The sequence below is a fragment of the Parus major genome, chromosome 13 (assembly GCF_001522545.3).
Source record: "Parus major isolate Abel chromosome 13, Parus_major1.1, whole genome shotgun sequence".
In the NCBI taxonomy this organism is placed as follows: domain Eukaryota; kingdom Metazoa; phylum Chordata; class Aves; order Passeriformes; family Paridae; genus Parus; species Parus major.
The window spans coordinates 9,484,463-9,500,246 of NC_031782.1; the positions used below are offsets into that span (position 1 = coordinate 9,484,463).

The following is a 15,784-nucleotide window of genomic DNA, read 5'->3' on the forward strand; positions in this document are numbered from 1 at the left end:
AATAAATGTTTTCCAGCAAGTTTTAGCAGATTTTAACCTATGCTCTGTGATTGTTTTTCATGTGTATTGGTGGAGGGCTCACAGAAGTCACCCCTTCCCCCACAGCTCCTGGGGATGCACCACGCAGCCCCCAGCTGCTCCAGGATCCCAGCTCCAGAAGCACCAGTGTCTCCCCACAGGTCATCACAGAGCCTGCATTCTCACATGGCCCACTCTGAGGTGGGAAACCTGGTCTGCAAGGGAATGCTCCTCCCCACCACACCCTGGGGTACAGCACCTTGCCTTTGTCTGAGGGACAGCAGGACATTTTCCAGCCAGACTTAGCACTAAGTGTAGGCTTGCAGTTCCACCCTCCACAGAGAACGCTCTTAGGCACCTTCAGACACACCTGTCCCTGAGCAGTGTGGGTCCCAGCACAGGCAGCCTGCAGGGCACAGCGTTAATTAAACCCCCTTCTGCTCCACTTCTGTTTCTCACATATGCACTGCCTCCATCCCAGAGATGCAAAAACATGTTCTGATGGTCATCAATCTATAACTGGGCCAAACTGGCTGTTCAGGAATAATCAAATTAATGTGAATGCTGATGAATAGCAAATCTCAGCTCATGCTTATGTCAAAGAACAAAAATACTGAAAGAGGGAGCAAATTAAAAAAAAAAAAAAATCATCAAAGTTTAGATTAATTCTTAGAACGAGGAAGCTTTTCCATTTTGTATTTATGAACAAAAAAAAATCTTTGCATTGATGTTGTTTTAAGCCACATAGCACCACTTTGTCGGTGTTACTGTAACTTCACTGAAATGAAAAGCAAATTGGATCCTTGGGAGTTTCTGTTATTAATCATACATTGAAAAATTCTTAAACACAAGTTTAGCAGTTCAAGGAAAGCAAACTGACTTAATGAGAACAAAGTTATTACATAGCATTGATGTTTTCTGAGCCTTTGCACACTAATGCTTATCCAAGGCAGAGTAGTTTTACTCCAGAAGCTACTAACAGAGTCTGGTTTGACAGTACTGAGTGCCATTTCTAAACCTGAGTACTGCTCCTAGAAACCACAGACCTTTACAAGCAGGTGTGAGGTATAAATTGACATTCTTTTTCCAGTGCATTGAGAGTAACTTTTAGTAATGATTGCTGCAAATAAACAACATTTTCTTTTCTAGGTGAAATCAATTTCCATTGCTTTTTAGGTACCATTGAGCTGTATTTTGGTATGGGATTTGGGGAGTTTAATATACATGTAATGCTGGCTGGAATTAGGACAAAGTTCTTAATATTTTAATGCAGGAGGAAAAAAGGTGGCTTAATTATTTTCTTTAGTCAGCTAACGTGGTTTACAGAATACAGTAAGAAATTACCAAATCAACACTTACAAAATCAAAGCAAAAGTTCTTTAAGCTGTCAGTTTAAGAATATGTGAAGCCTGTGTGATACAGACATGAGACTGGAGCACACAGTACACAGTCAAACTCCATTAGATCTGTAGATGTTTTCTTCTGTTGGCGATTTTTTTCCCTACCCCCAAGGGAAACTAAGGGGAAACCTCCTTTAATTATTAGAAGATACTCAAAACTGTATTACAGTATCACTATGTGAATATAGGACAGATTTAGATGACGTTTTCCAGGTTGGTAAAATACAATATTTCAGAAAAATAATTTTATCACCAAGCCTGGCCATCCAAGCTATGTTTGCAACTCTGCTGCTGGTTTAAGGTGGGACTTCTAGCAAAATCATTACATCTGTTTCCCCATTTGTAATTGACAACTACCAAAACATCTCTTCCTCATACAACTGAGGACACACAGAATCAAGGCAAGCCGTGGTGCAGAAGCAAAGACATGCCATGTTGCATTGTGGATTAACTTTTCTGTTTGTAAAGTGCAGGCTATCAATAGCATGGACAAAAAATGAGCCCTTGGAAAAAGATAAGAGTGAGAGCAGAATGTCTTGCACTAAGGTTATGTATTTAACAGTTTTACATTAAATATTCATATATAAAAACTTTTTTAAGTGCTTTTCTCCAATTTAAAAATCTAAAGAATTCAAAAATAAGGCATTCAATATTTGAAAAAGTACAGATTTACAAAATGTGTATATTCTTGTCATGAAAACTCCACACCAACATACACTTGGAAAAAAAAATACAAACAGGATATATTACAAATTTATGTAGCAATAACTTAGTTCTTACCATGCAATAAAAAGGATGTTAATTGAGATACACAAGCTTTTAGCTTTCCCTAAACTGGAGGGCTTAATTTTGTTTGCAAATGAGTTTTTATGGAAATTCATAGAACTGTGGCACTTGAAATTTCTGGTAGCCTTTCTATTGAGAGTTAAATTGTACATAATGATTATGAGGATGGAGAGTAACACAGCGCTGTTACGAATCATTCCAACTTTGTTCGACAATAGCTGAAACTCTTTTCTCATATTCACGTTTGTTCTCCTGGTAAAGTTGTGCTGCCTGACTGTTTGCTGGACTGTTTGGATTGGGTTCATCAAGCAGAGACTGGAAAAAGGGGAAAACATAACGTGAGACAAACCAACACATTTAAATCAGGAAAAAATAAATTTATTTTCAAGTCAAATGTGTTTCAGAGGCAGACACAACTCAGAATGGCCCAGTTGGAAAAAAAACCTAGTTAAACTCATGGTTAGGCACCCCTAATTATACTGCTGAACTTCAAATTACACTCTGCCTAAGCATCAGTGCTGCACACACTTGTAGCTTCACAAACCAAACAGAGACAGTTTGCACTAGTCAGCACTATGGAGCAAACTGACTATTTGGTAATTACATTACTACTGTCATTCAGGACTGAAGAGGGGCTTAAGATGCCTCCTACAAAACATCACTGTTGAAAAATTAGAGCAATAGCAAGGAGCAAAGGAATTGTGCATTTCCACTGTGCCAGGGCATTTTTACTTATTCCAAGTAGTGTGTTTCAGCAATATTGTCCCTTTGAGGGCTTCACAGTAAAGTTAAATATTTCAAACAGTGAGGCAAATTTCTGCATCTGGTATCCTATCTTGAGTAAAACCAGTTAAAAATGAACACAACCAGTCAGTAACTGCTTTCCTGTGCAAAATATATAATGGCAGTTTTGTAGCTCAGAATTAGTAATTTTGTAGCACCTTTGCCTTTATTTGATCTAAAATGAACTGCTTAGTTCATAAGGATTTGAAGTTCCCCTTGATACCTGGCTATCCCCATCACTGAGTTGTGAATTCTGGAATAGAGACCAACAGTAACAAAATTATTTGTTAAAACAGATGCAAAGTTACCTGAATTGAAGTTAAAATAGATGAAACATCGTATGTTGGACTCCAGCGATTCTGAAGAATATCTAAACATATGCTGCCATCTGCATATACTGTAAATACAACACAGATATCACTTAGAAACTGTCAGATTGATGGCTCTATTCAAGTCAGATTTATTGTTCCAATTCAGTCTGTGCTTCGATTAATGCTTTAGGAAAGAGGACAGCATTTGTCTCACCGGCTTCTGGGGCTTGACATATACTTTGAAGATTTATTACTGAAATTAACAGAACACCTAAGAGGGAAACAAGGAAGGTCTGAAGATTATGGCATTAGCACAGGAAGGGGCAGACTTGGTGTCCTGCTCCTCCAGTGTGACTGACCCATCTTGTTGTCACAGTGGAGAGGTCTCCCAGAGAGCAGTGAGGCCTTCACTGCAGGAGTGGAACCACTCACAGCCATCACACCCTGAGCAGCTCCTGCCACATTTTCACACATCCTACACTCACTATGAGAGGCACCAAGGCAGACAGTAAAATATATGGGAAAGTGCCTGAAATCCTACCTCTGTCTGGACACCTATCAGTCTTAATGGAGTTCACATGAACCCAAGACTCACTGTTCAAACTTCTACACCCTTGTCCTCCAGCTTGTTCCCAACAAATTACAAACCATATAGCAGAGACAAAGTGGCCTGTACAGTATGTGAAGCTTAATTTCTACAGAGGAGCAGCAGGCAGGGTTTCTTCTGCATGCATGTACTCAGCAAAACCTATCAGTGCTGGGGGAGGAAGCACAGTACACACTCATAGCTACCCTCATACTGACTTTGGGTCAGATGCCTCCTCTATGACAGCATCTGAATTTTCTTCCCTGTGCTAGTCCTGGCTGGCACAGCACCAGACAAAAGCAGGGACTTTCACCTTTTCACCTGGCAGGAGTAAGTAACACTTGGCTCCATCAGTTCCCTGCAGCTCATCACGTGGCTGCAAGACAAGGCTGCGGTTAAATGGAAGGGGGCAGGGATCTGCAGCCAGAACTGCCTCTTTAAACCAACCTAAGTGCAGCTCCTGCTGAAAATACTCACAGGCTTTGCTACTGAGGCTACATATTGATTAGTAAGAGGCACATAGCTGTTTCTTAATAGCATCATAACTCTTAAATTTTCATCAAGCAGTTTCTGTCCTAGACATCTACGTAGGGGATGGAAATACTTAGGGGAAGAGAGATTAAGCATTCTGGAGCTTCAGAGAATGCATGATCACACTGTAGTATTTAATGAGTATTACAGCTAAATAAAGATGGTTTACTCACCATTTGGATGGAACATTTTTGATAAAAACCTAACAGTTGGAGGCTTATTTGGATATTCTTCAGAAAATTCTATTACTAGTTTAAAAGTACCTGTCCAAACAAAGATAAATATAATCACACAATCAATAACAAAAGAACATACCCACAAACACAGACAGCAAATTAATTTATGTGCTCCATGATCAGTATTTCTCCTCACCATTATATAAACAAAGAACACTGAATCTGATTGCTTTTCATATATTTCAAGTGATTTAGGAACTATGTTTAGAGTGATAAACCCAGCAGCACAGGTTGGGTAGGACCTTGGAGACTCACTGTATACATGGCAAAGGCAGCCATATCCAGTATTATCCCACTTTTCCATGACCCAGTATGCTGGGTCCATGGACTTGAGTGACTTTAAGGCATTTCTTTAAGAAGGTATTGTGGTGCCAGCAAAGAAACACTGGAATTTCATAATCTGCAATCTCAGTCTTTGGAGCTTGCAACTGATTCACTGAAAACCTTTGTTATGGATCAGTGAATAATTTACTGTAACTCCTCCAACCTAACACAGAGAAAAACCCATCTGCTGCCAATTACTGCAATAATACTATAATTATTAAACTCATTATTCCTCATATGCCTAAGGGAGGCTCATTACACACTAGCTTTCATGTTTATCCACAAATTTGGGATTCCCTCAACCTCACTGAGTTCAATATTGAGAACAACTCAACGTTTTTCACCTGTTCTTCATTAGGAGAACAGTGATGAATCAAACATGCAAAAAAGATGAAAGAGAAAAGCTTTTGTTGAGCTCAGCTAGAGATGTGCAAACACACCTGGTGGTGTCAGGCCAATAACCTCTGCTAAAAGCTCTTGTGTGTATGTATGAAAAAGCCTTGACAGAAGCATTGCTTTGTAGCTTTCTAACCAACCATGAGCCAGTGTGACAAGACACTGCTTAGATCATGATACATATTTTTACAGCCAACAAGCCTTACTCCACGTGGTTTGTTTCAAATGAAACACAGCATCTATTATTAATATTATTAATAATAAAAAAAATCTATTATTTTTTAAAAGCAGAACAATGTTAGTACTGCCAACATTTATTAGAATGACAAAGGATACAAAAGTTAGCAACTTACCATCTTCAAAAGGTGTCCCTTCTGGTCTGAAAGGTTTTAAAAACAAACTCCAGTTAAAAGTGATCATTACCTACTTCCACATAGGCACAATAAAAATATACCTTCTTTCTCATCCTTCCCAAGATATAGGTAGAATCAAGAATTTAAATGCTTAGAGAAGCATCCATAGGCAACCTCTGAGAGCTTTGTTGTATCTAAGACACTTCCCATAGTTACTCTGCTATTGGGGGTATCTACTTCATCATCATCCCAAACATTAATGTATGCCTTTACGTGACTAGATTGGAACAAATGACTAGATTATTAGCAAGCACACTTTAGTTTTATGTCAGGATACTAAGCCACTTCCTCTTCCACAGGATATGTAATGTAACTTCCCAGAGAGATCCTGGACCTTTGTTCTACTAGGATTCAATCCAATCACTAATACATCTGGATATAATGGCTGAGAACATGTGGCACTTATGTACTTTAAAGAGGAATCCTGCTTTTTTATAATACAGTATAACCTATTCATTAAGCCAGATGCAAGCTTTATTCAATAAAAAAGCTGAACAAATTTTAAGTTTAAATTTTTGTCTTCCTAACCATTCTCCGTTATCTGGGAAAAGAGATTTTTACCATAACGTTTAGCCAATTTTTAAGTTTAAGGTGTTACATACATGAAACAAGAGAATAACTATACAAACAAACAGGTTGTTATATTTAGCCCTCTGATACTGAATTTCATAGTGACCAAAAACTCTTACCCAAATATAACTGCATTCCATTGCATTATATTATTCTCAGATGGTGCACCACTGACACCCACAGGAGGGTCTTCTTGCAATCTAAGAATTACAAACACAGAATGAGAAGTCATATATATGAAATAGTTCCATCTGCAGATATAATTTACCAGTAATATCCACATTTTGTAAATATTTTCTCATTCCAGATCAGAGAACACAGAAAGCATTACATGCAGATTATCAATGCTGTGAAAGACAGACCCACAAGGCAATGCACATCAAGATTTTCTCATGTTTTACACCAAGACACAAGGGCACAACAGATCTGATTAAGTGTTCAGGGAGCAAAGGACTAACTTTAAGAATTACTTATAGGACCATGGAGAGCTGGGATTTATGGTGCTACACTGAACCATGAGAGAGCAACTGCTTCTGGCAGCCACAGTGAAGAACAAGCTGCAGCCACAACCAAGAGCTGAAATCCAAGCAGTGACACACACACAGAGCAATCTTGCTGGGACTCAAGGTAAAGGATTGTCTGTGAAGCTTCTCCTGCACGCCCAGATCTGTGTGTGAAAAGTGGCTAAATTTGGTATAAGGCTAATTTGACTGACAATTGTTTCAAAAGGGAGCAAAGGGGAAACCTGTGTGCTGGTCCTCCCTCTTACAGTCCCACAAATGTTTATCTCTAAAGCAATCATGGGAACATTTTATATTATTTTTAGTTCCTTAATCCTTGGACTAGGGAAAAGCATGTTACTTACTCAAAGCTTCACAAACTGGAACCAGAAATACGTACTGCAGCCAAAGGGCAGGATCCAAATGCCCCGCTCTGCCCATCATTGGATCCGTATCAAGGATCACAAGACCCTGAAGAATGTACACCGGTGGGCCCCAATCAATTCACCTGATTAAATCCCCTCAGTGACAGCTCCTACTCCCCTCACCTATTTTGCCTCCAGAATTATGCAAGAATAAGGAAAATGCAGTGACTATCCTTGTCTCTCAAAAAAATTTTGAGTGTTACCATGAGGTTTGATAGTATCACAGCACACTTATAAACAAGTCACTAAAACAAGCTCTGCAGACCAAGGGACAAATTCTAACTAAATGCCATGTGCAAATGCAGATTTATTGAGAACTGTCAGCAGCACAGCCAGGCAATCCTCCCTGCACTTGCAGTGCCTCAGCCTGGGGTAACAAACACCACATGCTATCCAAGGATGCTGAGCAGTGGCACTGCCCTACAGAGCAGCCCAGAAGCTGCTCAGAGCCCCTCTGAACTCTGTGTTTACATCTCTGCTCTTTGAGCACACACAGTCCAGACAGCTGAGTATCAACAGCATAAACCACCTACTATTTTGGTCAGGGAGAGCAGGAACAGGACTTCTTCCAACGTGACAGCCAGGCTGCAGGCCAGCAGCAGTACCTGAGCATTAGCCTGACAAATGCATCTGGGAGATGACTTTGGTTTTTAGATCAACTTCAAAGCACGTGTGCACCCTACTTGTCACAGGGTCTAACTGCAGAAAGGATCTGGCAAGGACTGCAAATAGAACTAATCCTGAAAGTCCTAAACAGCAGGTATTAGTACTCCCTTTTTATCAGCAAAAAAAACAAATAACCTTTTTTTTTTTTGGTTTATTCAAACAAACTGGAGGAGGAAAGAAATCTGCTGAACTGTTCTCTCTTCATTGCTCCTGACAATCACAGTATGCAAAAGCAGTTTATATTTAATGAAGGGAATCAGAGTTCACAGCTCACCGTCTGTTATTTCAGTGTAAAGTACAATAATATAAGAAACAAACATATAACTTGCAGCATAGAAGAGCATATTAAAACAAAAACTGACATGAAAAAGTTACATAAATTTTGAAATATCAAAGTTGCAATAAATATAAGAAACCGATTTGATTTACTTTGTTTACTTGGTTATATTTTTTCACAGCTTTAGAGTCTTCTCTCCAGTCTTAACTTCAAAATTATTAAACCAGTCCTTGTAGGAATTATAAAGGCATAAAACCCACATCTGACTGCAATATTGAAAAATTAATTAGTCAGCCTGAAAAAATTCACTGATTCATCTGTGTAACCAAATACAATAAAAAGTCTGAATATCCTGTTTTGATTTGAATGGGAATCAAGCAACACCCACTTAACAAACACCAACACTCATATAACAGCAGGGGAGGGCTCCACTTCCCAAAAACCTCCTACTTCTTCTAGATTCACGAATCAGGCTTTCGTCGCTGTTGCTTTACGTGCAGCCACGTTAAGCAACTAAAATACACGTCAAGTGTTTACTGATGTATTTTCAGGGGCTAGTATAACATAGCTATGCTAAAAAAAGTGACAATATAAAAGCTGACTCACCTCCAACTACTCCTGAGCGACCTAGTCTGGAGAACTCTTACTGTAAATATTACAAGGGAACCCCCCACCCTTTTCCACACTCTAAATGTGTTTACGTGTCAGAGTGGAAATCATTTATTCCAGAGTCAGTGGTTCAGTCATTAACATTTTAAAGCGTGCAACTAATAACTGCTCCTTTAGCAGTTGGCATATATTACACAAGATTCCTCACGACTGCAAACTTTAAACACAGTATCACGTGCATAAAAACATTAAAGACCATTTTGGTTCTTATTACACACAAACGAAGCGTTCGCTAATTTTATGCGCTTCTTTTTCAGGTGCCTATCACAAAAAAAAACTTATTTTCAGAGCGACCCTCCGACCCAACAGGCCCGGAACACTTGTGAATTCTGCCTGAGCCATTCAAGCCGGAGCCTGCGGCTCCCGGAGGCAGCTGGCGGCGGTGGGGTGCGGGCCGGACCCCGGCCCCGCCAGCCGGGACCCTGCCCCCGGCCGCGCCCGCACCCCACCCGGCTCCCCGGGACCCCGCGGGCACTCCCAGCCGCCCAGCTCCGCGGCCACCGCTCCAACTTTTATCCTCACACGCCCCCAGCCGTCGGCGCCCGGGCGAGGCGGCTCGAACAAAGGCGGCGGTGCCCCCGCTCCCCCCGGCACCGCCGCTCCCCGCGGGGCGCGCCCCTGCCCCGTGGGGCTCAGTGCCAGCCCCGGGTCCGGCACAAAGGCGCGGGGCAGCGGTGGGTCCGGGCCCCGCTCACCTCTTGAAGTCGCGCATCAGGCGGCGGCGCGCCGGGGTGGACATGGCGGAGCCGCGGCGCCGCCTCCCGCCCGCGCCCGCTGCGCGCCCGCACAAACAACCCGCAATGGCGGCTCCGTGCGCGGGGCGGGGCCGGCGCCGCGCGCACCATCGCGCCAGCGCGGGGGGGGCGCGGACCGCACCATCCTGCCGCGCGGGGGGGGCAGGGAGGGGCGTGCGCGCGGCTCCGTGCCCGGCGGAGTTTGTGAAGAGGCGGCGGGAAAGGGCCCGGGAGAGGGCACGGGAAAGGGCCCGGGATCCGACCGGGAGAGAGCACGGGAGAGAGCCCGGGAGAGAGCCCGGGATAGAGCCCGGAGTGCCGCACCCAGGATCCGAGCGGGAGAGAGCCCGGGAGAGAGCCCGGAGTGCCGCACCCCGGGTCCGGCCGGGCAAACAGCAGCGCTGCCTCACGCTTTCGTGAGGTGGGATTTTTGGGTCGGGTGGGATTTTTTCCTTCCCAGACACACCAGCTCACTGTGATTTAAGTGAACTTCTACAGAGTACAGAAACAATTACTCGTGGTCAGACTACAAGGTTATGCATTCAAATTCCTCTATGCAGTGTATTCAGCCCACTCCCACTCTGCAAAAACTGGATGTTTTAAAAATTTAGTTCTTATCAAATTTTAATTAGCGATAATGCTTCATTTTGCCATATGGGTTCCTCAGCATCTCTTGAAGTTCCCTCTGAATACAGGCTGATTCCTTCTCAGCCCTTTTTTAAAATCCCATTACTCCAGCAGACAGAGCAGGTCTCCTTGAAGTCGTGACCCAGTTCTTACATGGAGTCTTGGAAGTTATCCCTGAACTAGGATTTGTGTGGTTGCGTGTTCCTCCCTGCTTTTCTTTCCAGTGATTTAAGGAGGTCAAACCAGCATGGGACTCATAATGAAATGACAGAAATAAACACTGTCTGCTCCCCCTGTCCATTCCCTTTGCCTCCAGCCATCCGGCTGGTGGAACAGCATCAGCCCAGGGTTTAACAGCACAAAGCTCAGTACTGCTTTCTCACCAAGTTAGTGCCAGGCCCTGCTGCAGCAGCACCACTGACTGTGGTATTTAGAAGAAGAATTTATATTTCACACAGGCTGGGATTTAGCTCTGCAAAGATTTACTCAGAACACTTTAATCCAGTGTCCCACCTTAGTGAAAACAGATGCCAAAAGTGAGGAATTCACACAAGGCCTGGTGCTGCAGGGGAGCAAGCTTTTCCAAAAAGCTTGGTGATAGGAAACTATAATACCCCAGCCACTAAAACATTATTTACCACACTAGTGAGGAATGGTTCCTCAAGCAATCCCCTCCTCCGGACTTTCCTTTTCCTCCTTCCATCACACGTTTCCCTTTTTCATTCCACTGCTGCTTCTCTACCTTTATCCACCTTACATTTAGCTCCTGCTATCTTGGAAGGGAGAAAGCTATCTGTAAAAAACAATGCAAGCTTGGGCCTGTACACAAAATGAAGGTCACTTAACAACATTAATTAATTCAGTATTAACAGGCACTGCTTCAGAGCCCAGACTGGGCATCCCCTGTCCCCAGGGCAGCTCTCTGCCCTTTGAAGCCCAAGTCACCCTCAGCCTGTGCAGGGAAATCAACAAAAACCAAACACCAGCACCAAGCTGGAGCTGAATGTGAAACCCTTTGTTGTTTCCACCTGGCTTGGGAACTTTTTCAGCAATGTCTCATCAGGGACAATATTTCTTGTCCTCTGACACCACCGGGGAACAGAGTATTGATGTTAGCTAATGGAATATTTTAATCCTACCTGGCAGTAATGTGTAGTTGGTAGTTTAATAATAAATGAAAAGCTTTTCTTTGTCCTCTGAACAACTAGATGCAATTTCTGTTCTGTTGATTGCATAGCACATATATGTTTTAAAATTAATATATCCCAAGCTGCTTTCAAAAAAAAATCAGTTCCAGCTAACAATAAAAGAGAGGTTCTGGCCTTGCAGTGGTAGTTTAATAAGTCTCAAAACGAAATCTGCACTAAATATCCACTTTAGATTTGTATCTGCTGATAATTATTTCCAGTACTTCCCTTGCTTAATGAACTTAAATGCATCACTGCCATTATAATGTCACTATGGGCATTTTCGTTCAAATGTTTTCAATTTTTCATGGACTTGTAACCCGTTGACTTCCAGAGATGAGTGGAAGCAACAGTTTCAACTGTTTTAACTTTGTCATTTGCTGACTGGAGAGGTTTTTTTCTGTGCAACCATTATAGCTATCCACTGTAACCGTGCTTCAAACACTTGGAAAAAATCCTTACACAATCTGTGGTCTAGAGCAGAAAGTAATATTCCTTCTTGAATAATACTGAGATGGATATAACAACTTCCTGATCAGAAAGCTGTTTCAAGTTCAATTTTTTTTCTATTTTTTTTAAAAAAATGCCATTTGATATGGTATTACATTAAGTTAAAGGCAATATTTTACAGCATATTCTATATTAATGTTGAGTAAGTACTAGATGCTCGTGCAGCATTTCACAAAACCAAACTACTTCTAAGGTAACTTGGATCCATCAGAAGATGATGTGTGTGAGCTGGGTGAGTTCCTGGTGTCCTGCCTGGGTGTTTCTGTGGTGCTTCCATGCCACAGCTCTTGCCTGTGCTCAGCCCCATCAGGCCATGGGAAAGGGAAAGCAGAGCTGGCTGAGAGGCTTCTCCCAGCTCTGCAGTTCCTGGGCTGTCCTTGGAGCTCACAGTGCCCTGTCCCAGCTTCCCCAGGTGGCCTTTTAGCCAGCAGAGGATTGCATCACCCTGCTCTGCTTCCCTCCCCAGATCTCCAGGGCACATTGGCCATGGAATGGGCAGTGTATTTATTATTATGTATTTATGGTTCTGTGCCATCCCCAAACACAATGGGGATTATCCACAAGTATTTCCTCTCAGAGACATTTCAGCATTGTGGGGGTGCAGTAGAGAGATTTCCCCTAAAAGCTCAGTTTGAGCTTTTAGACCTCTGCTTGTAAAAAGTCCACAAGAATTTTAGTCTGGACATAGGCCAGGTTAGATTTTCTTCTTGCCAGACACACCAGCCCACTGTGATTTAACTGAACTTCTGCAAATTACAGAAACAATAAGTTGTAGTCAGATTACAAGGTTATAAATTTAGATTCTTGTTTGTATTCTTTCTTCTATACTTTATATCCATCCCATTTCCACTCTTCGCAGTTTAAAATGTTAAAAAAGTTTAGTTCTTACCAGTTTTTAATTAGGGGTAATGGCACATTTTGCCATATGGGTTCCTCAGCTTTCCTCCAACTTCCCTCTAAATACAGACTGATGTCCTGGCTCTTGGTGGCACTAAGGAGACCTGGAACCAGTGAGAGTGTAGCCCTCCAAAAAAAGGGGGTGGGGGAGAGGGAGGGTTATTAAAATAACAGATACTTTTATATTGAGTTAAAAACAGCTTTGTAGTTAACCTAAAACTGCTTCAAATAATTACCAACTAATAATGTAAAAATTAAATGGTAAATGGACCTCAATATGAAAAAGTATGTTTTTACTGTGATTCTTTTAATAAGGGAGTTCCTATTTATTTATTTATTTTTATTAATTTATTTTTTATTTATTTTTATTTTATTTATTAGCTTAAATGAAACACATTCAAAAGGGTATTTTTAAGCTGATGAAAGGAGCTTCTCCTTTCTTTGCTGTATTCCTGGTGCAGCAGTATTGGTTTAGAGCCTGAAGATGCACCATGAGAAGTAATGTGGTAAATGTGTTTAAATATTGGAGGAAGGCTGAGGGAGCAGGAACAAAAACTTTTAGTGTGTTTTCAAATTAATGACAATCTTTTGTTAAGAAAATTACAGTTTTTGTTATCAGCCTTTTAGAGGAAGACTCTATGAACTGAAATAAAAAGCCATGGTGGAAAGTGTTTTTCTTCTTTTACCAACAATGATTTTATCATAAACTTATTGTTAACCTGATTCATATATTTAAGCAGAAAGAAAAGACTTCACTTAGTATTGGAATTTATCAATCATACAATTCTAGATGAGCTTCAGTGTTATTTCCATGGATTGGATAACAAAGAGCTTAAAAATACCTTTTCCAGTTAGAACAAGAAATTGAGTACCTTCAAAACAATCATGAAAGAAATCATGGAAAGATTAATCATAAATAAGATGTTAATGCTTCTAGAGCACACCTTTTCTTTATTGTGATTTGTCATACAGATATCAATTGTGTTAATTCTTTATTAAGAACAAGGGTTAGTTTTGTAGTTTAAGGCTTCCAGCTGGTATGAAATTATCTGCAGAATTGGAACATTGGACTGGATGATTGAAGGAGAACTTGGGTAGCTGCAGAGCTACTCCAGAGAATTTGGACCCTTCTCTGAAATTTGGAAGAGCTTAAAGTATTCAGTACTTTGCATTCCCACATTGTCCTTCTCCTTCACTCTGTCTCCTCTTTTAATCACTTTTGGTTTGTCCTGCTGCTGATGGGTTGTGTACTGTGCTGAAGTCTGTACTGTACTGTGCCAAAATCCTGCTCTCTTTTGCTCATCACCTACATTAGCAGTTGCTAATTGCAGTAGGATTAGGACATTGATGACTTTGGGAAATGAGGGCGTTCTGAGCCTCGGAGTCAGTTCTGATGTAGCAGGAGGGTTTTTGCAGTCCATGCTTTCATGCCTTGAGTATTTTTAAAACAAACAGAATCTGCTTCTTATTAAACTGTATTGTTTGGTTTTGTTGGGTTTTTTTTTTCTTTTTTATTTTTTTCCCCTTCCTTTGTTTTACCCCATTATTTCATCTGAGAATATTTTGCTAACACAAAGTGGAATTACTAAACTTTTTGATTTGAGTTTTGCTTAAACATGAGGTGCCCCGGTGATGTTTATACAAGTTATGTGGTTATACAATGGTACAGAGCTCCTTAACTGACTTCAAAAGTCCCTATGCATGAAAAATACATGTGTGGAGTTTTTTGGAGGGGGATGGCAGCTCTAATTCAACTGATATAGAAAAAGCAGTTTCCTGCACATGAATCTCTGGACACATTAGCAAAAGGAAAATAATCATATAAAAGCTAAATTACAATGGTGACATGTAGTGTGCCTACATTTAAGGTCAGAGTTACCATTATGTTCTGTTTCCAGTTTAGTCAAAGCAGTGCAATGTTTATCTTTAAAAATTGCACTGTTATTGTATAAACCAAACAGCAGAGTTGTTTTATAAATGTGTAGAAGATGGTAATCTATGTTATTCCCAGGTAACCTGTGCCTGTTTGCCCTGCAGATGGTTTTCCATGTTGTCCATATCAAAAACATCCATCAGTGCTGGCACTGGGCCACTGCATGATCAGTAACAAGGGCTTTCAATGGAGCAATGCAAGAGAAAATGCTGGAAAAATGAGGAAGCAACACTATGGAACTTTGGAGACATAGCATATGTGGTTAACAACGTGGTGATTTGGAAGTTTTTCCCAGTGTGTACTTAATTTCCACTAAAGACTGTATTCTGCATTTTGTAAAATTCTGGTATTGTCCACCTACTATCATGAAATTCTGTAGAGGTTTGGAACTGTGGAGAGAAAAGTCCTAAGTCATGCTCTCACTCATGCTTTAGATATTGATTAGTAGTAGTAGTAGTAATAGTTATAACAACAGTACCCTGCACTAGTTATTCTGGCAGTGCTGAACTATAAACATGGAGGTAAATGACAAGCCAGGATAATTCCCTTAGTCTCAAACCTTAGATACAATTTATAGAGCAGAATAAGTCAGCAGGAAGGATCTGCTTTTACATATCCTTCTTCTCTGAAAGGAAGCACAGGAAGGAACACAGCAGTGTTGGATATTTGGATTCATTTCATTTTTGAAGATAGTAGGCTTTTTGATTAGAGATTTGGAATGTATTCTACCAATCCCCACATGGATGCAAAAAAAAAATAATATGGTATACAATCTTTACATCTGTTTTAACCATCTGATTTATTGCCTGTTTGTAATGTCTTGTTTGTCAAGCTGCTGGATAGGATACTTTCAAAAAAAAACTTGGAGTTTTTTATAGAGCCCAAGATTTTCAGGGATGGTACTTTCTGAAGTTCAGCATCCTAAAAAATGCAATGATAAGGTTTCCCCTTTCCCCCCCCAGCTCACTGCCTTACTGGAAATGCTATTTCCTATTAGAAAACCCG

At 41.0% G+C, this 15,784-nt stretch overlaps 1 protein-coding gene across 2 annotated transcripts; it reads right to left on the bottom strand.

Annotated features, from left to right (window-relative positions):
* Positions 1-684: 684 nt before the first annotated feature.
* Positions 685-9,711, bottom strand: UBE2B (ubiquitin conjugating enzyme E2 B). 2 transcript variants are annotated; one of them, XM_015641905.3, is made up of 6 exons: positions 9,587-9,711; positions 6,474-6,554; positions 5,725-5,750; positions 4,589-4,678; positions 3,296-3,384; positions 685-2,519 (listed from the first exon to the last, which is right to left on the bottom strand). In XM_015641905.3, exons 1-6 carry the CDS (start codon positions 9,628-9,630, stop codon positions 2,391-2,393), a joined length of 459 nt encoding a protein of 152 aa, XP_015497391.1. In that variant the 5' UTR covers positions 9,631-9,711; the 3' UTR covers positions 685-2,390. The 2 variants fall into 2 exon arrangements, with proteins under 2 accessions (XP_015497391.1, XP_033373681.1); XM_033517790.1 differs by lacking the exon at positions 4,589-4,678.
* Positions 9,712-15,784: the final 6,073 nt, after the last annotated feature.

What these genes read in the sequence shown, in the direction of transcription:
- UBE2B (XM_015641905.3), bottom strand. Translation starts at nt 9,630, where the DNA reads ATGTCCACCCCGGCGCGCCGCCGCCTGATGCGCGACTTCAAGAG. An exon ending in CTGATGCGCGACTTCAAGAG is followed by an intron (nt 6,555 to 9,586) that starts GTGAGCGGGGCC and finishes TGTAATTCTTAG; the next exon opens with ATTGCAAGAAGACCCTCCTG. An exon ending in AGGGACACCTTTTGAAGATG is followed by an intron (nt 4,679 to 5,724) that starts GTAAGTTGCTAA and finishes TTGTTTGGACAG; the next exon opens with GTACTTTTAAACTAGTAATA.